The sequence below is a fragment of the Trichosurus vulpecula genome, chromosome 4 (genome assembly GCF_011100635.1).
Source record: "Trichosurus vulpecula isolate mTriVul1 chromosome 4, mTriVul1.pri, whole genome shotgun sequence".
Classification (NCBI taxonomy): Eukaryota; Metazoa; Chordata; class Mammalia; order Diprotodontia; family Phalangeridae; genus Trichosurus; species Trichosurus vulpecula.
The window spans coordinates 340,116,895-340,133,310 of record NC_050576.1 but is presented as its reverse complement, the minus strand read 5'-3'; the positions used below and the strand labels follow the sequence as shown (position 1 = coordinate 340,133,310).

Sequence of the window (16,416 nt, the reverse complement as noted above, 5' to 3'; positions counted from 1 at the left end):
CAGAATAGGGTTAATTTTAATTTATAAATAAAGATTTAATGAACTGTTAACTGTTAGGGAAACATCAGGAAAGATATTCAAGCCCTAAGTTATAGTTAGTAAAATTTTGCCATTTGAGGTAAAAATTCTTGGGACTATAATTTACTATTGTTTTGAGTTTTGATTACAGGGATGGTTGTCTGAATTGTCATGAAGCCTATAGTAGAAAATGGCATGTGCTGCAGTCTGGGAATTCCTGAAGATGCTGAAGTCTGTGTCTGGGAAAAGTTTTGAGGATGACTTTGGCATGCTCTTGGTAGGATCCTCCTGACTCTATTTCCTCATTGTGCTATTTCCTTTCTGAAAATGAAAATTCCCTACATGAGTATTCTTGAGGCTTGCTTTTAACATCCTGTGACTAGATAATTGGCTGTCAGATATGACTCATACCTGGAATCAAACAGAGGTAAGAGAGTTTTTCTCCCAGTTATGATATATAACATTGGTATAACTAAGTCCTTCCTTTTCATTTTATAGCAAATCTCTATAATCAAGAAGTTTTATAAGTATAATACTGAATCTACTAAATAATAGATTGATACGGGAATATCTCTGAGTTACTGTAATAGGATACAAGTATGAACATCTTACAACATTAATGGTCAAATTCCTCCTAAGGGGGAAATGATTAGACAAAGTAATAAGACAAAGCTGTAATATAAAAGTCTTCTAATTAAATGGAATAGTAAATTTTGAGAAAGCAACAGGATTAGATTGTTTTCTCTAAGAACTATATACATGTGCATAGGATTGGCTTCCAATTTTATCTATCATGAAAACTCAGGCTTCATGTATGTTTTGTAATAAGTTCTCAAAATTGGAATAAGGATTTTACACATAAATTGTATTGACAGTGGTAAATAAAGTGAAATTTTTTCCCCATTTTTAAGGTATCTGTCTGATAATTTTAGAAGACAGAAGAGCTCACTGCCCTCATAAATTTTTAAAAGATTCAAAACTGGAAAACCAAAACAATTTTAAGTGACCGTACTAGTCATCACTCACAAAAATTGGTACTTCAGGTGGGCCTCAAAATTGTGATCTGTAACTAGACAGAGCCCCTTATTGCCAAGACCCCTTTGTTTAGGCTATTTGTTATCACTGTAAGCCCAGAGGATATTTTCTGGGTCCTCTGCTCTTGATTCCTCCCCCCACCACAGGTTTTGACTACTAGAGGTTTTAGTTTGAAGCTGAGTTTCCCCTTCTTAAAAAAAAAAACAAAAACAAACCTGCAATTGAAGGGCTGGGAATGTTGGTTAATCAGCTAATTAGTATTTCAAAAGGCAATAGATAAGGTGTGGATGCTTTTATTCTTTGTTCCCTGTCCTACTTCTTTCACTCACCATATATGCAATAGGTAACATCATTCCTAGTTCTTAATTTAAAAACTGAGGCTAAGCTTTTACACAGTTCTCTCAAAACAGATGAAATTAAGTTGCTTTGACTTCATCTGGCTTTCAATTTATAGAAACACATTTTTTTTCTATTCTTGACATAGGCCCAAGATAAAAATAAAACAAATCCTTTCGATGTGTCCTGTCAGCATCCTTTCTAAGCTCCAGATTAGGAAACCAGTGTCTGACTGATTAACTCCATTGGTAGCATGGGTGCCTAATGAGAAAGACTCTTTGGTCTCAAAACATTTAAAAAGAAAAAAAAAGAAAAAGAAAAGGCAGTTTGGCTATTACCCAGGTCTGATTTGCTGTTCCTTTTTTCACTTTCCTACTTACTCAAAGCCCCCACTTTAGATATTATCAAAAATAACCACAAGAACAATACACAGGTGCCTTTTACCTCCATTACTACACAATACAATCCAAAGTGAGTCAAGTTTTCTAATCACACACTCCTTCACAATTTAAAAAAAATGAAAAAGTTAAAATGATCTACAAACAATGGGAAAGATTTCTCTTCCATTAACAGACTAGCATTTGTTAATAACTTACTATGTGCCAGACACTGTGTGTACTGTGCTGGGAGTACAAAGACAAAAATTCAATCATTCCTCATCTTATCCACTCTTCTAATTGGACAAACACTGCACATGGAGGCTCAAATAGCTCTCCTTTCATCTAATCCCATAATCAAAACTCCCCACAACACCTCACATCATGCTATATTGCCTCCTCTCAGATGAACATCTACATGTCTTGCCCACAGAAATCTTATAGTCTGACCCTGGAACCACCTTAGACTCTAATAGGTCAGATTTTACCTTAGCTTGCCCAGAACCAGGCCACTACCTCACTTCCCCCTTTTTTGGAAATCTTTCCCCATTAGAATATAAACTTCTTGAGGGCAGGGATTTCTTACTTGCATATATTTGTATCCACAGTGCTTAACAATGCCTGGTACATAGTAAATGCTTAGTAAATGTTGGGGGCAGGGGGAAGGAGGGAGAGAGAGAGAGAGGGAGAGGGAGAGGGAGGGAGAGAGAGAGAGAGAGAGAGAGAGAGAGAGAGAGAGATTGATTGTTATATAAGTTATTGTTATATATTTACATATTTTGTATTTATGTGTGTGTATATATACATATACATATATATACACACTATCTACATACACAACATATACAAAACAAACACAAGGTAACCTTGGGGGGCTGGGAGAAGCAGGGGGTGAGTCACAGAATTTAAAAGAAATCATGAAGAAGACAGTAGTTAAACTGAATCTTTTAGGGAACCAGGAATTCCAAGGTGTGGAGGACAGGAAGAAGTCCCTTTTAGGTGTTGGAGAAAGCCAGTGCAAAGGCACCAAAGCAAGAAATGGATTATCATGTGTGAGAAATAGTAACAAGGCTGGTTTGGCCATACTGGAAGAAGAGCGGTTTGAGGGTTATCAAAAAAAAAGATGGCATGTTCTGTTGTAGACATCTTAAATTTGAGATGCCTATTTGAGATGCCCATTATGCCTAAATGTGAACATCAAGTCCAAGAAGTAGCTGGTGATGTGGAACTGGAGCTCAATATTTAGATCTGGGAGTCATCCATGATGGCATGATGACTGAGCCTACAGGAGTTAACAAGGTCACCACAGGAGAGAGTAAAGGAACAGAGAAGAGAAGAGAGGGAGCAGGATAGAGGTTTGGCATTACCCACAGTTAAGGACAAGTCATGGATGAAAATCCAACTAAGGAAAGTGAATGAGTGGTTAGAGATGCAGGAAGAGAGCAAGACAAAAAGTCAACCATTACTACCTAGCATTATCATTATCATTTTTCCACCTGAATCTTAGTGAATTCAAGTAGATAAGAAAGTTGTTCAAGAAATCAGGCTTTCTCTTCCTTTTAAGAAGGATATTCTAGTTGGCTGAATAAAATGCAGGGTTTGATCCCTCCTTATGGGAGGGATGTAGAAAGATTCTGAAGATCAAGTCTGAACAAGAGAAAATAAAGGAATGCTTTAATGAACCAAAGAAAGTTGGTGAGACTAACTAGTGGAGGTTAAACTGGTGAAAATACAAGGATGGTATCAAGAAATAAAGGAAGCAAGTAAACAGAGGAGTGCCTACAAGGAAAAGAGAATTGTGATTCAAAATATTTGAATATTTGCTGAACATTTGCTGAATGCTTACTAGGTAGAAAGCACCAATCTAGGCAATAAAGGGAATGTTTTTCTTGTAGAAAAGATGTGGAGATAGCTGTCTTTTTGAAGGGCTGTCATGTGGAAGTGGTAACTGCCTTTTATACTTGGCTCCAGACGGCAGAGTAGGAGCAATGGTGGAAATTGCAAAGAGGCCAAATATAATAAGCCATTCAAAGAAGAACTTCGTAAAAATCTGAACTACCCTGAAATGGAATTATCTGCCTTGGGCTCTAATCCCCTCACAAGAGGCATTTCAGCAAATGCTGAGATGACCACTTGTTCAGCATGTTGACAGCAGGGGTTTGTAACATGGGGGTTAATGAACTTGGTTTGGTTTTGTTTTTTAAGATTGGGTTTCCCTATTTTGCCAAGGCTGGAAGGGTGGCAGCCAATCATGGGCTCTGCCCCACCACTGTTCAGCACACAAGCTTTGACCTGCTCTGTTTCCAACCTGGTTCAGTTTTCTCTTCATTAGGCAGCCTCTTGTGCCACCCCACCCCACCAACGGCTCACCATAATGGTGCCAGACTTAGTGTGGACACTTGGCTTTAGTTCTACTGTAGCTTATAACTCCTGAACTCACACAATTCATTAGCCTCAGGTTTTCCACTAACAGGGATGACAGTGTATGAGCCCACCACACCTAGCACAAACTTTTTAAAGAAAGTTTTTGATAACTTTATTACAATATAATTGGTCTTTTTTAGAATATTATATGTTTTAATTTTATGCACTTGAAAAAGTTATTCTGAGAATGGGCATCTAGCTGGGTGGTACAGTGGATAGAACACTGGGCCTGGAATCTGGAAGGCTCCTCTTTCTGAGTTCAAATTAGACTTCAGACATTTACTAGCTGTGTGACTCTGGGCAAGTTACTTAACCCTGCTTGCCTCAGTTTCCTCATCTACAAAATGAGCTGGAGAAGAAAATGGCAAACCATTCCAGTATCTTTACCAATAAAACCCCAAAAGGGGTCATAAATAGACAACTGAAAAATGACAAAACAGCAAAAATTCTGACAAGGTACCCATCTGCTCCATCGGAATAACAAAGGGGGTCCATGATACAAAAAAAAAAGGCTTTTTTAGAGGGATTCTTTTTTAAACTATAGTATTAGAAAGGTACTGAGGTCTTTTCTAAATCTGAAATGCTGTGATGCTATAGATGTAAAAGTGAATGGAACATAATTTCTGCCCTTGTAAGAGAAGTCCATTAGTCTAAGGAAGAATAAGATTGTTGAAGGAGACAGGGGCAGGATGTTCAAAGAAGAGAAATCTTATCTGGTTATAGAATGTTTCATTAAAAAAGAAGCATTTGGTTTGGGTATTACAGGATTTCGATAATCAGAGACTAGGGAAGGGGTTAGGAGAAGAATGGCTTTCCAGATGGAAGCGATGATACCGGAAAGGCTCAGAGTAGATAAGAATAGGATAAGTTTAAGTGACAGCCAGTTGAGTTTCTGTAACTATAGGATATATGGCTAGTGATCACTGGATGCCAACTGAACAACCACAACAAAAGATAAGCCAAATAAGCAGTCTACCAGTCGAATGCCTAGAATTTAAGCTACAGTCCTCCTGGCAATAATCTCTATAGCTAGCATTTATATAGTACTTAAGACTGACAAAATGCTTTACAAATATGATCTCATTTAATCCTCACAACAACCCTATGAGATAGGTGCTCCTATCATCCCCATTTTACAGATAAGGAAATGAAGTCAGACAAATTAAATGACTAGCCCAGGTCACAGATCTTCCAATCTACTGTGCTACCTAGCAGCCTTCATTATGATGCGAAGTGTCATAGGTAATTAGCTACCAACTTAGACTAGAGAATTCAGCCCTCTTAGAGCTCAGCTTTTTATTTAAAAAAAAAGTAGGTTTAATTAGGTGACCTCTAAGGTGCTTATTTTAACTCTAACATTCTAAGATTCTAAAATCAGAAGTTTTAGAAAGACATGTGACCTACCTCCACTTGTCCTATTTGGTTGCTGATCTGGAGTTTGGGCTTGAGGTGAATAATACTGTTGCTGCTGGTAATTATTTGAAGGAAAATATTGGGAGCTTGTACTCCTTCTACATTCCCGAATGCTAGAGAAAGTCTGTGAGTGTGGAATTCCTCTTTGGAAAGGTGAACATCGAGGAAGACGAGGCTGGGGAGGTGGCAGATGATCAAACTCTTCATCATCCTCCAAACTGTATCGATCATATTCTTGATCACTGAATGTCCCTTTCTTTCCTGAACTCAATGATATGCCAGAAGTATGTCTTGAAACTGATGCTGAAGTGGAAGCATAATCTTGTCGGAGACCTAAGAAAATGAAAAAGAGATGCCTTCTTGAGTGAGGTCCTTCAGTCAAGTCAAATTTAAAATGACCATTTGAGTTAAGCATATACTGAATAAATATTAAGTCACCTGGAGGGTTTTTTTTTTGGTTCTTAAGTTACAAGGGCACTGCTTTTAGCTACCTGCCACCTGTTTGTTGGCTATAATTCTCAAATATAAAGCCTTTTGTAAAATGATATTTTTTCCAGATTTTCCCGATGAGTTACAGATATAATAAATCCTTATTAAATGAGGGCACTGTATGATTCCCCATATAGAGAGACCTGTCCATCTTCCCAGGTTGGCCTTTCTCAAATTCAGAAAACTTCATATTATGCAAAAACCATTGAGATCATTCTCTGCATTGAGCTAAATAAAATCAATGGCCTGTATTCCCTCTCCCTCCCTCCTTCCCTCCCTCTCTCTCTCTCTCTCTCTCTCTCTCATTGTAAGCCTACATGATGAATAATAACTGTATTTTTGTTCTGTACTTGGTTTTGTTTGGTCTACTTAAACAAAAGTCCATGGTAACTATGCATTACTAAGAAAGCTCTTTTAAAGCATCTTAACATTTTTTCGTTCTTTTTAAGTAGCTCTGAATAGCAGATAACAGTCACCCACCTGCAAATAAGCCCCTTCTGGTGGGTTTGGTATCAGAGGCCTGGGCTCAAACCCCACGTCTGCCACTTACTGTGACCTTACTTAAGTCACTTTCACTGCTTAGAGGTTCTGTTTCCTCATCTATAAAATGAGGGGGTTGCATTCAGTGAACTCAAAGGTCCCTTTTCTGCTCTAGATGCATGATATTATGTGCTTAAATCCTTCCCTTTGCCAAACTGACAGTGGCCATCTTTTCACAACCCCTGAAACTTCTACTTCTGACACTGACATCCACTCTTTTGTCCCAGTTTGAAATATGTTTAACTTTGTTTGCTAGTAGCTAATATAAAGTAATTCATTTTCTATGTCCAAATATATCTCTGTGCAACACCCCAGGGACACATTACTTAACATTGTTTCTCCTTCCGACAGCCTTGACTGCCTCCCAAAGCAGGAACTTGACCAGATAGATACATTTGAATACTTTTAATATTGGTCCACAGCTCCCACAAAAGAAGGCACTTGAAGGACTCTATGATTTAAGTCTGTTATACCTGATGGTATAGACCCATTGTCAAGTGCTTTTGTGAATTACTAGTGATATGCTGCTTCATTGCCAATCCCATGCCTTGCTGATTTCCAAGATAGAAATATATAATAAGTATACCAGGTGTTACATGCCCATATCACTTAATCTGTAAGGTCCCAAAATGCAGAGGGATTTCATTTATCTGAATCATTCCATATAGAAAATCATACGCTTAATTTTTAACAATAATAAAAATATAATAATTTCAAATTATATTATTTTCAGATCACCATTTTTAAAAAGTTTTAGCAAAATAAATAGGACTCTAGTTTTCCCTCCTTATATCCAACATGCCCTTCTGGCAAGCTTCAGCCTTGGAACACTCCCACCATACACTAACTTTGCACCTATGCTGATGCAACTGAATGAAGGTAGAGAAAATCATGCAACCATTCTCACCATGTTCACTATAAATTTATGTTACACAACCTCAACTTGGCCCTCATTGCTGCTAGGCAATCATTTCTACACCTCCTTTATCACTCACTATCCAACTGTCTATAGAGACTCTTCCAAACCTTTGCATCCCTCCTTGAATCTCCCATGGCTTCCGTTCCCCGCACCCTCCATATTTCACTGAAGTCATTCACTTGAGGTTTCTTCTCCCTCCCAGCTCCCTCAATCACTCCCTACTTACTGACTCCTCCCCACTGCCTACAAACATAATTATGTCTTCCCCATCTTCAAGAAACCCTCACTTGATCCTTCCATCCCCAGTATTATCTATAGCTTTTATGCCCTTTGTGGCCAAACTCCTCAAGAAGGCCATTCATGATAGATGTCTCCATTTCCTCTCCTTTTACTCTCTTCTTAAATCCAGCTTCATCCTCCTCATTCAACAGAAACTGTTCTCTCCAATATTACCAATGATCTTCTAATTGCCCAATTCAATGACCTTTTTCTCAATCCTCATTCTTCTTGACTTCCTTGCAGTCTTTAACACTATCAATCACCCTCTTCTTAATAAATCTCTTCTAAATTTTCAAGATACAACGCTCTCCTGCTTCTCCTCCTGCCTAATGACCACTTCTCAGTAGGTCATGCCTACCAACTGTGAGTGTCCACAGGATTCTGTTCTGGGCCCTTTTCTCTTCTCCTTCTATACTACTTTACTTGGCAATCTCAATAGCTCCTATGAATTTAATTATCATCTCTATGCTGATGATTCTTAAATCTACTTATTCAGCCCTAACTTCTCTGCTGACCTTCAGTCTCACATCTATAACTGCCTTTCTAACATCTCCAGCTATATGTCCAGTAGACATCTTACACTCAACATGTCCAAAACTGAATTCATTATCTTTCCCCCAAACCTTTCTTCCAAATTTCCCTATTACTTTCAAGGACACCACCATTTCCTGGACTCGTAACATAGACGTCATTCTCAATTCCTCATTATCTTCACTCCCCTTAGTCAATCTATTGCCAAGGCATATCAATTTCACCTTTGCAACATCTCTCAAATATTCCCCCTTCTCTCCTCTGATACTGTCATCAACCTAATATAAGCCCTCATCATCTCAAACCTGGATTATTTCTGCCCGCCACAAGTCTCTCTGCAAACTAATCTATCCTCCATTCATTTCCTAAGGTGAAATTTTCCTGAAGCAAAGGTGCTTAGCACAGTGCCTGGCACATAGATGGTACTTCATCAAATCCTTAAGGACTGACTCTCTGCATTCATAGAATCTAAGAAAGTACAGAACTTGTAAAAAAAAAACAAAAACAAACAAAAAGAGGGTATCTTCTGTGACTATCTCAGCAGAGAATTTGCATTTGAAAACTATATATACATATACATATATATACTATCCTTCATTTAGGATAAACATTGCACATCATTTACTTATCTATAAAATGAGAGGCTTGATTAGATGGTCATAGGTGGCCTCTGGCTCTAATTTCTACGATCCTACTCCCTCCTTTTTGCCCAAAGACTTTCAGCAAAAAGTCAAAGTATTTTAAGGATATTACAGCATTACACCTTAAAATGTAGTTTTTCTATATTTGTATATTCAATGGTTAACCATAGGTAGTTTTCTTAACAATGTTTGTATAAAGGAAATGCCCATAATTTAAAACAGTGGATGACCTTGGATAACTAGAAACCTTTAAATCTGACCTTTATCACTTTTCTTTAGTTAGAACAATGAGACACAAAGAGCTTGGATTAAGTTCCTTGCCTATTACCCAGGAAGAAGAGCCTCATTCACCTTTTTTTATATTTTAGGCACAATCTTCACATTTCTAGCTCAAGCTTGCCAAGCCAAATAGCCCCATGGAAAAGAGAAACATACTTTCTTCTTGCAGGCGAGCCATGATCTGAACATCAGTGAGGTCCTGTAGTTTATATCCCATGGAGATAGAGTCATCCTCCAATTCTGATGTACTCAATTCACTGTCTATGGATGACTGAGGGCTAAGTGGGGAGCCCCTGGAAGTATAACCTAAGAAAAGTAAACATAATTCAGGCTTTATATCAATAACTCTTCATATACTCCCCACTATTCCCAAAGCTAGAACAACTGCTATTCCAGCATTCAACTCTCAGACATAAAGCATGCAATTCAGTAAATGTACAAAAAGCTATTCATTATTTTTCTGGTTCCTCAAGCCAACTTAAACACTTAAAAAACAAAGCCAAAACTTGGCTTCTGGTTAAGCAAGTACCTAATTATCTCCCTCTAAAGGGTTGGCATAAAAATATATTGTGCTCTAGGGTGGTTCCCATTTTCCATTGAAGACCATAGATAGTTAGCTGTGATGAATAATTCATATCATGATATTAAACTGAAACTTCATTTGACCCACTTATTAGACAACAGTAATAATATTCTGTCTCTAAAATAATGGTCATGTAGAAATATGACTTCCTAAAACTTCCTTGTTTTAACTAAATAAAAAGCATCAAAGTAAGGAGAAAGAAGGGAGGGGGTGTCCAAATGACAGTAGAGACTAAGAAACTACAACTAGGAAAGCAGAAAAGTGGTGAGATTAGAAGGACAGAAATTCTGAGACTAATGATTGTATGTAAGTCATCCCAGTTCTACTTAAGAAAGCTGTCTGATTTTCTTATACCTGGCTTGATAAATATAGGTGAGAGAGACAAAAGAATAACACAATCAAAGGTTACAGCTTTAATTAGATCGTGCTTTGATGTTTGATATAAAAGGCATATGTGCTATTCAACAACATACTATTATGTACATACACATCAAAGAGCTTGATTTAATCAATGCAGGGAACTTTCTTGACTAACAAACATTACAATCTGTCTAGAACTTGGTAGAGAAGTCTTAGAAAGTTGCCTGAAGCTCAGCTATTTTAAGTGGCTTGCCCACGATCATAGAGCTAGTAAACAGTCAAAGAAAGGATTTGAACTCAGTTCTTCCCAGAGTCTTGCACTCTATCCATGGTACCATGCTGCCTCTCACTACGTACATAAATACTAATAAGCAGACAACACTGCTTCATCTGTACAACAGACAGTAAATTAATGATTCCTAGAGTCAAAGTAATGATTTTCATTTTGAACCCCAAAATAAAATGCAAAGTAATATCACGATTATAATAGGATTACCCTTTATCTCTATTTTTCTATGAGACATTCATCCAAGTGCTTTAGTGGCATGATTTTTTTAAAGCATGTTAGTAGGTAAAAAGTTAAAATATTACCTGTTTTTTCAGGTGTTAGTATTGCTTTACTGGAGGTTTTAGAGAAGCTGGGAGTATTAAAACCATTGCTATATGGACTGAGTCTTGCAACAGGGCTATAAGGAAAGGCCAAGGAGGTGGGTGGGGTGAAGAGACTGCGCCACCGGAGAGCTGTCATGGAAGCAAAAACACAAATGGTGTTAGTGTACAAATTAAGTGCAGACTGATGATGGTCTACAGAAGCAAAAGAAGGAAAAGAATGAGTTAAAAAAAAGTCAAGTTAGTTAGAATGTGAACTGCCATCTTTTCATTTAATAAGAAAATCATATTTACATACATGTTGAAATAGAACAATTGGCTGATTTGTGAATTAGGGTTCTGTTTGCACATCTTTTAGAAAAAATAATTAAGTTATTCTGTGTGATTCAAGATATGAGTGCCTCTCAACAAATCAAAACATATGAATTTTCACATGTTTTTAATAATTACATGCAGTGGTCTAGGCTCAGTTAACATAGATAAGCCTAAAAGCATAAGACCTTGCACATCAGAAGAGCACATCAATTTGCTAATTGTTTCTCTTAGTTGACACAGAATATCTATTTCATAAATAACTTTGGAGATGTGTATTCAATCATAAAGATATTTATAATATTTATTATCTTGGAAAACGTTCTTTGTATTAAATGCTGACAGCTATTTAGTTTCTAAAAAATCATTTTCTACTCATTCACTCTCAGATTATCTTCAAAATCAGCAAGGCACAATGGAGGGACTGGGAGTCAGGAAGACCAATCCAATCTAAAAAAAATTTATAAAGCACCTACTATGTTGCCAGGCACTGAGTTCAAATTCTAACAAACATTTAAAAGTTGTGTGATTGGGGCAAGTCATTGCTCTCTGAGTTTGTTTTCCACCTGTAAAACAGGCGAGATGCCCTCACAAAGTTGTTGTGAAGTTCAAATGTGATGACTGATATAAAGAACTGAAAACTCTAAAGCAGTAAATTCAGTTATTAGTACTGATATAAAAATTATTAAAAGTTAACCATTCAGAAATCCCATTACAATAAAGGTAACTTATCACAGAAAAGTTAAATAACAAAAAATATTTATAATTTTTATTCAATTCATTCACCAAGCACTTATGAAGCACCTGCTAACTTCAAGGTACTGTGCTGAATGCTGGGGGTACAAAAGGGCAAAACAGTAGAAGAACAATAAAAGCAGAAAAAAATTGTCAACTAGGGTTACTATAGAGGATGTTGTCAATCCATTATAATGGTACCAGAAATTGAGCTGTCTATGGTATAGACAATTACATATACTATATATAATATATATGCTATACATTATATAGGCATATATATTATATATACTATATATTATATTTATGTATCATATCTATACATATACACATACTAAATCGATATTAAGTGCAACATATATTTTTACTTTAAATGCAGAAATCAATCTGATTGCCTGGTTTTCCTGTGCACATTTTCATGTGTACAAGATTTTTTTCAACTCTTCCAACAAACAACTATTCCCTCCTCCCCCGAACTGTTAAAACTCTGTATTTCCAAGGTCAAGAAAACATAACATAGACTTATAAATGGCATACCAAGAATAAAAGCTTTCTTTTCATTCCTGCTAAGACAATTTACCTAGGCTCTGTGGATACAAATAAGAAAAACAAAAAACAGTTCCTGCTCTCAAGGATCTTACAATCTAATGGCAGAAGAGAATACACATAAGAAAGCTCAAAGTTGGGGGCGGGGCACCAAGGGATAGGATGTGGTTGTTTTGTTTTGTTTTTTTATAAAATAGAGCCACTAGTAGAAAATGGAGAATTACTTGGAAAGTTCTGAGACCTCTACGAAAGAAAGGCTTTGAGAGTTTATTGTTCTCCTGTTACCATCAAATCACATGGATTATGAACATATTTTTTTTTCAATGTAAGTGAGGTAACTAAGTTAATGACAATATTGTATTTGCTATGGTCACACCTTCAAAGCCTACAGGTTTCAGGACAGGAAGGAATTTGAATCTAAGCCTAGCTTGTAATGAACATTAGTTCGCATCAGTGATCCAACATGCAATTTTGTGCTACTGGCAAAGTTCCCCAATCACAACTGGCAAATATAACCAAGACGCCACTGGTACAATTTGATCTGATAACTGCAAAGACCTGGTTACTCTTTGCATAACATTACCACAAGATTCCTTCCTTCCAAATACACTCGTGGTCCAAAAATGACAACAAAGCAAGGTTTTAATATAGAAAACATCAGGGAGTCGTTCACATATCTTAAATGCTTGGGTTTATTATCACAATAATTATTAGGAATCCTTCCAATTCCCCCCCCCAAAAAAAAACCCTATTAATAGGTCTTTGTGACTATATATTTTCTTAACACAAGATGTAATTTGGTAATGGTTGGATCACTTGCCATGCAAATTAAGCTGACTACATGTTCTCAGCCACAGATGCACCACTAGTCAACAGCATTCATTTACGTTGCACAATAACTACTGTGAACAGGCCTACTGAGCACAAAGCAACAGTTATCGTGGCTATGACAGCAAGATCCCAAGCTGGGAACACAATTAGTATCTATAGCAAGTAAGAATGTGCTACATTATTCTTTCAGGACATACTTTTAAAAAGAGAGAGGAGAAATTATTCTTGCCGCAGGTTGACAAAGCAGTGATTTTATATTGGTACCCAAGTCTGAATCGGAGGAAAGAAGATAAAAAACTAAAGGGAAATGATTATATCCTAGCTGTCTTTTTCACTTAAAAGACCATTGTTTTAAAACATTAGAGAATTATTTTTATCAAGGATAAACACAGCTATTTTAAAAGAGGGAGAGGGGATTGTCTTAATCTAGGGAAATTATATTTTGATGTTTTTTTTTTCTGCCTTATAGCACATAGAGGCCAAAGATTAGAAACAGAAGATGATATAGATCAGTCCCCTCATTTTATGAATGCAGAATCTGAAGACCAGAAACAGCAACTTGCTGCAGATAACAGCTACCGTTTATGTAGCATTTTAAAATATATTATCTCATTTTTTCCTAACAATCCTGGGAGGTAGGTGTTATTATTATCCCCACTTTACAGACGAGGAATCTGAGGCAGAAACAGTTTAAATGACTTATCCAGGATGACACAGCTACTAAGTGTCTGAAACTAGATTTGAACTCAAGTCTAACCGACTCAGGTTAAGCATTCTAAATACTATATCCCTTAGCTGCCTCAGATTATACAAGTAAATAAAAAGCGTTTCCAGGATGTGAGCCTGGGTCACCTGACTTATAACTATAATACTTTCGTGACAAGCATTATATCCTTAGATCTCAAAAGAGTCCTGGGAGACAGGTAAATAGCAATCATCAAAATCTGAGTATTGTCCAGAGAGAACAGGAAGTGTGTGGGTTTCCTCTCAGTGGCAGAACCACACGCAAAGTCACCGAAATCGTCATCACTGAAGACCAAGACTGATTTCTTGGAAGAATGATTTTCAAACTTGCTGAGCTTGAACAGACCTTATGTGTGTTCTTGTTTTCACATTTATAAATACAACGAGAAGAAGACAATGCAATACATACTAAACTCCACCCTGACAAGTTTTCCTTCTGAGCAGCTGCTAAAAGTGCCTCACGGAAGCCTGGAGTTACATAGAGCACAGTCTGAAACCTAGTCATAAAATACTAATGTCACTCTGCTTTGTTCCACCAGGGTTTTTTCTTAGTATGGTTGCTTTGTTCCTGTGGTGTTAATCTTTTTTTTTAAGCATTCTGTTTTTTATTTTAAATTATTATTATTTATTTAATAATTTTAGTTTTCAGCATTGATTTCCACAAGATTTTGAATTACAAATTTTTCTCCCCATTTCTACCCTCCCCCCAGATATTCTGATTGCCCTGTTCCCCAGTCAGCCCCCGCTTCTGTCACCCCACTCCCCCCCATCCCCTTTTACCTTACTTTCTTGTGAGGCAAAATAGATTTCTATTCCCTATTGCCTAAGTATCTTATTTCCCAGGTGCATGTGAAAACAACTTTTTTTAACATCTGCTTTTAAAACTTTCAGTTCCAAATTTTCTCCCCTCTTCCCTCCCCACCCACCCTGCCTAAGAAGTCAAGCAATTCAACACAGGTCACACGTGTATCATTAGGTAAAACCCTTCCACAATACTCATGTTGTGAAAGACTAACTATATTTTGCTCCCTCCTATCCAGTCCCACTTTATTCAGTTTTCTCTCTTGACCCTTCCCCTTTTGAAAGTACTTGCTTCTGATTACCTCCTCCCCCTATCTGCCCTCCCTTCTATTGTACCCCCTTTTGTTCCCCTTCTTCCTTCTTTCCTGTGGGGTAAGATAACCAATTGAGTGTGTTACTCTCTCCTCAAGTCAAATCCAATGAGAGCAAGATTCACTCATTCCCCCTCATCTACCCCCTCTTACCTTCCAATGAGCTGCTTTTACTTGACAATTTTAGGTGAGATAATTTACCCCATTCTATCTCTGCCTTTCTCCCTCTCTCAATATATTCCTCTCTCATCCCTTAATTTGATGTTTTTTTCACCCTATGCCCTCTGTGTGTGTGTGTGTGTGTATTCCCTTCAGCTACCCTAATGCTGAGGTCTCATGAATTACACACATCATCTTTCCATGTAGGAATGTAAACAAAACAGTTCAACTTCAGTAAGTCCCTTATGATTTCTCTCTTGTTTACCTTTTCATGCTTCTCTCGATTCTTGTATTTGAAAGTCAGATTTTCTATTCAGTCCTGGTCTTTTCACTGAGAAAGTTTGGAAGTCCTCTATTTCATTGACAATCCATATTATGCCTTGGGGCATGAAACTCAGTTTTGCTGGGTAGGTGATTCTTGCTTTTAATCCTAGCTCCATTGACCTCCAGAATATCATACTCCAAGTCTTTTTCGATCCCTTAATGTAGAAGCTGCTAGATCTTGTATTATCCTGATTGTGTTTCCACAATACTCAAATTGTTTCTTTCTGGCTGCTTGCAGTATTTTCTCCTTGATCTGGGAGCTCTGGAATTTGGCAACAATATTCCTAGGAGTTATCTTTTTGGGATCTTTTTTAGGAGGTGATTGGTGGATTCTTTCAATTTCTATTTTAACCTCTGGCTCTAGAATATCAGGGCAGTTCTCCTTGATAATTTCTTGAAAGATGACATCTAGGCTCTTTTCTGATCATGGCTTTCAGGTAGTCCAACAATTTTTAAATTATCTCTCCTGGATCTATTTTCCAGATCAGTGGTTGTTCCAATGAGATAGTTCACATTGTCTTCCATTTTTTCATTCCTTTGGTTCTGTTTTATAATATCTTGATTTCTCATAAAGTCACTAGCTTCCACTTGCTCCAATCTAATTTTTAAGGTAGTATTTTCTTCAGTGGTCTTTTGGACCTCCTTTTCCATTTGGTTAATTCTGCATTTCAAGGCATTCTTCTTCTCATTGGCTTTTTGGAGCTCTTTTGCCATCTGAGTTAGTCTATTTTTTAAGGTGTTATTTTCTTCAGTATTTTTTTGGGTCTCCTTTAGCAAATCATTGACTTGTTTTTCATGGTTTTCTTGCATCATTCTCATT

The 16,416-nt window shown here is 37.1% G+C and overlaps 1 protein-coding gene across 6 annotated transcripts in view; it reads right to left on the bottom strand.

The window, feature by feature from the left end:
- Positions 1 to 16,416, bottom strand: part of SLAIN1 (SLAIN motif family member 1) — a 75,354-nt gene that overhangs the window by 19,204 nt on the left and 39,734 nt on the right. For 4 of the 6 annotated variants that reach the window (XM_036753553.1, XM_036753554.1, XM_036753558.1 and 1 more), the window contains 3 exons: positions 10,816 to 10,965; positions 9,438 to 9,587; positions 5,595 to 5,936 (listed from right to left, as the gene is read on the bottom strand). In XM_036753553.1, coding sequence (XP_036609448.1) covers positions 5,595 to 5,936; positions 9,438 to 9,587; positions 10,816 to 10,965 — 642 coding nt within the window. The remainder of the gene's footprint in view (positions 1 to 5,594; positions 5,937 to 9,437; positions 9,588 to 10,815; positions 10,966 to 16,416) is intronic. The other 2 variants (XM_036753555.1, XM_036753556.1) reach the window with 1 other exon arrangement.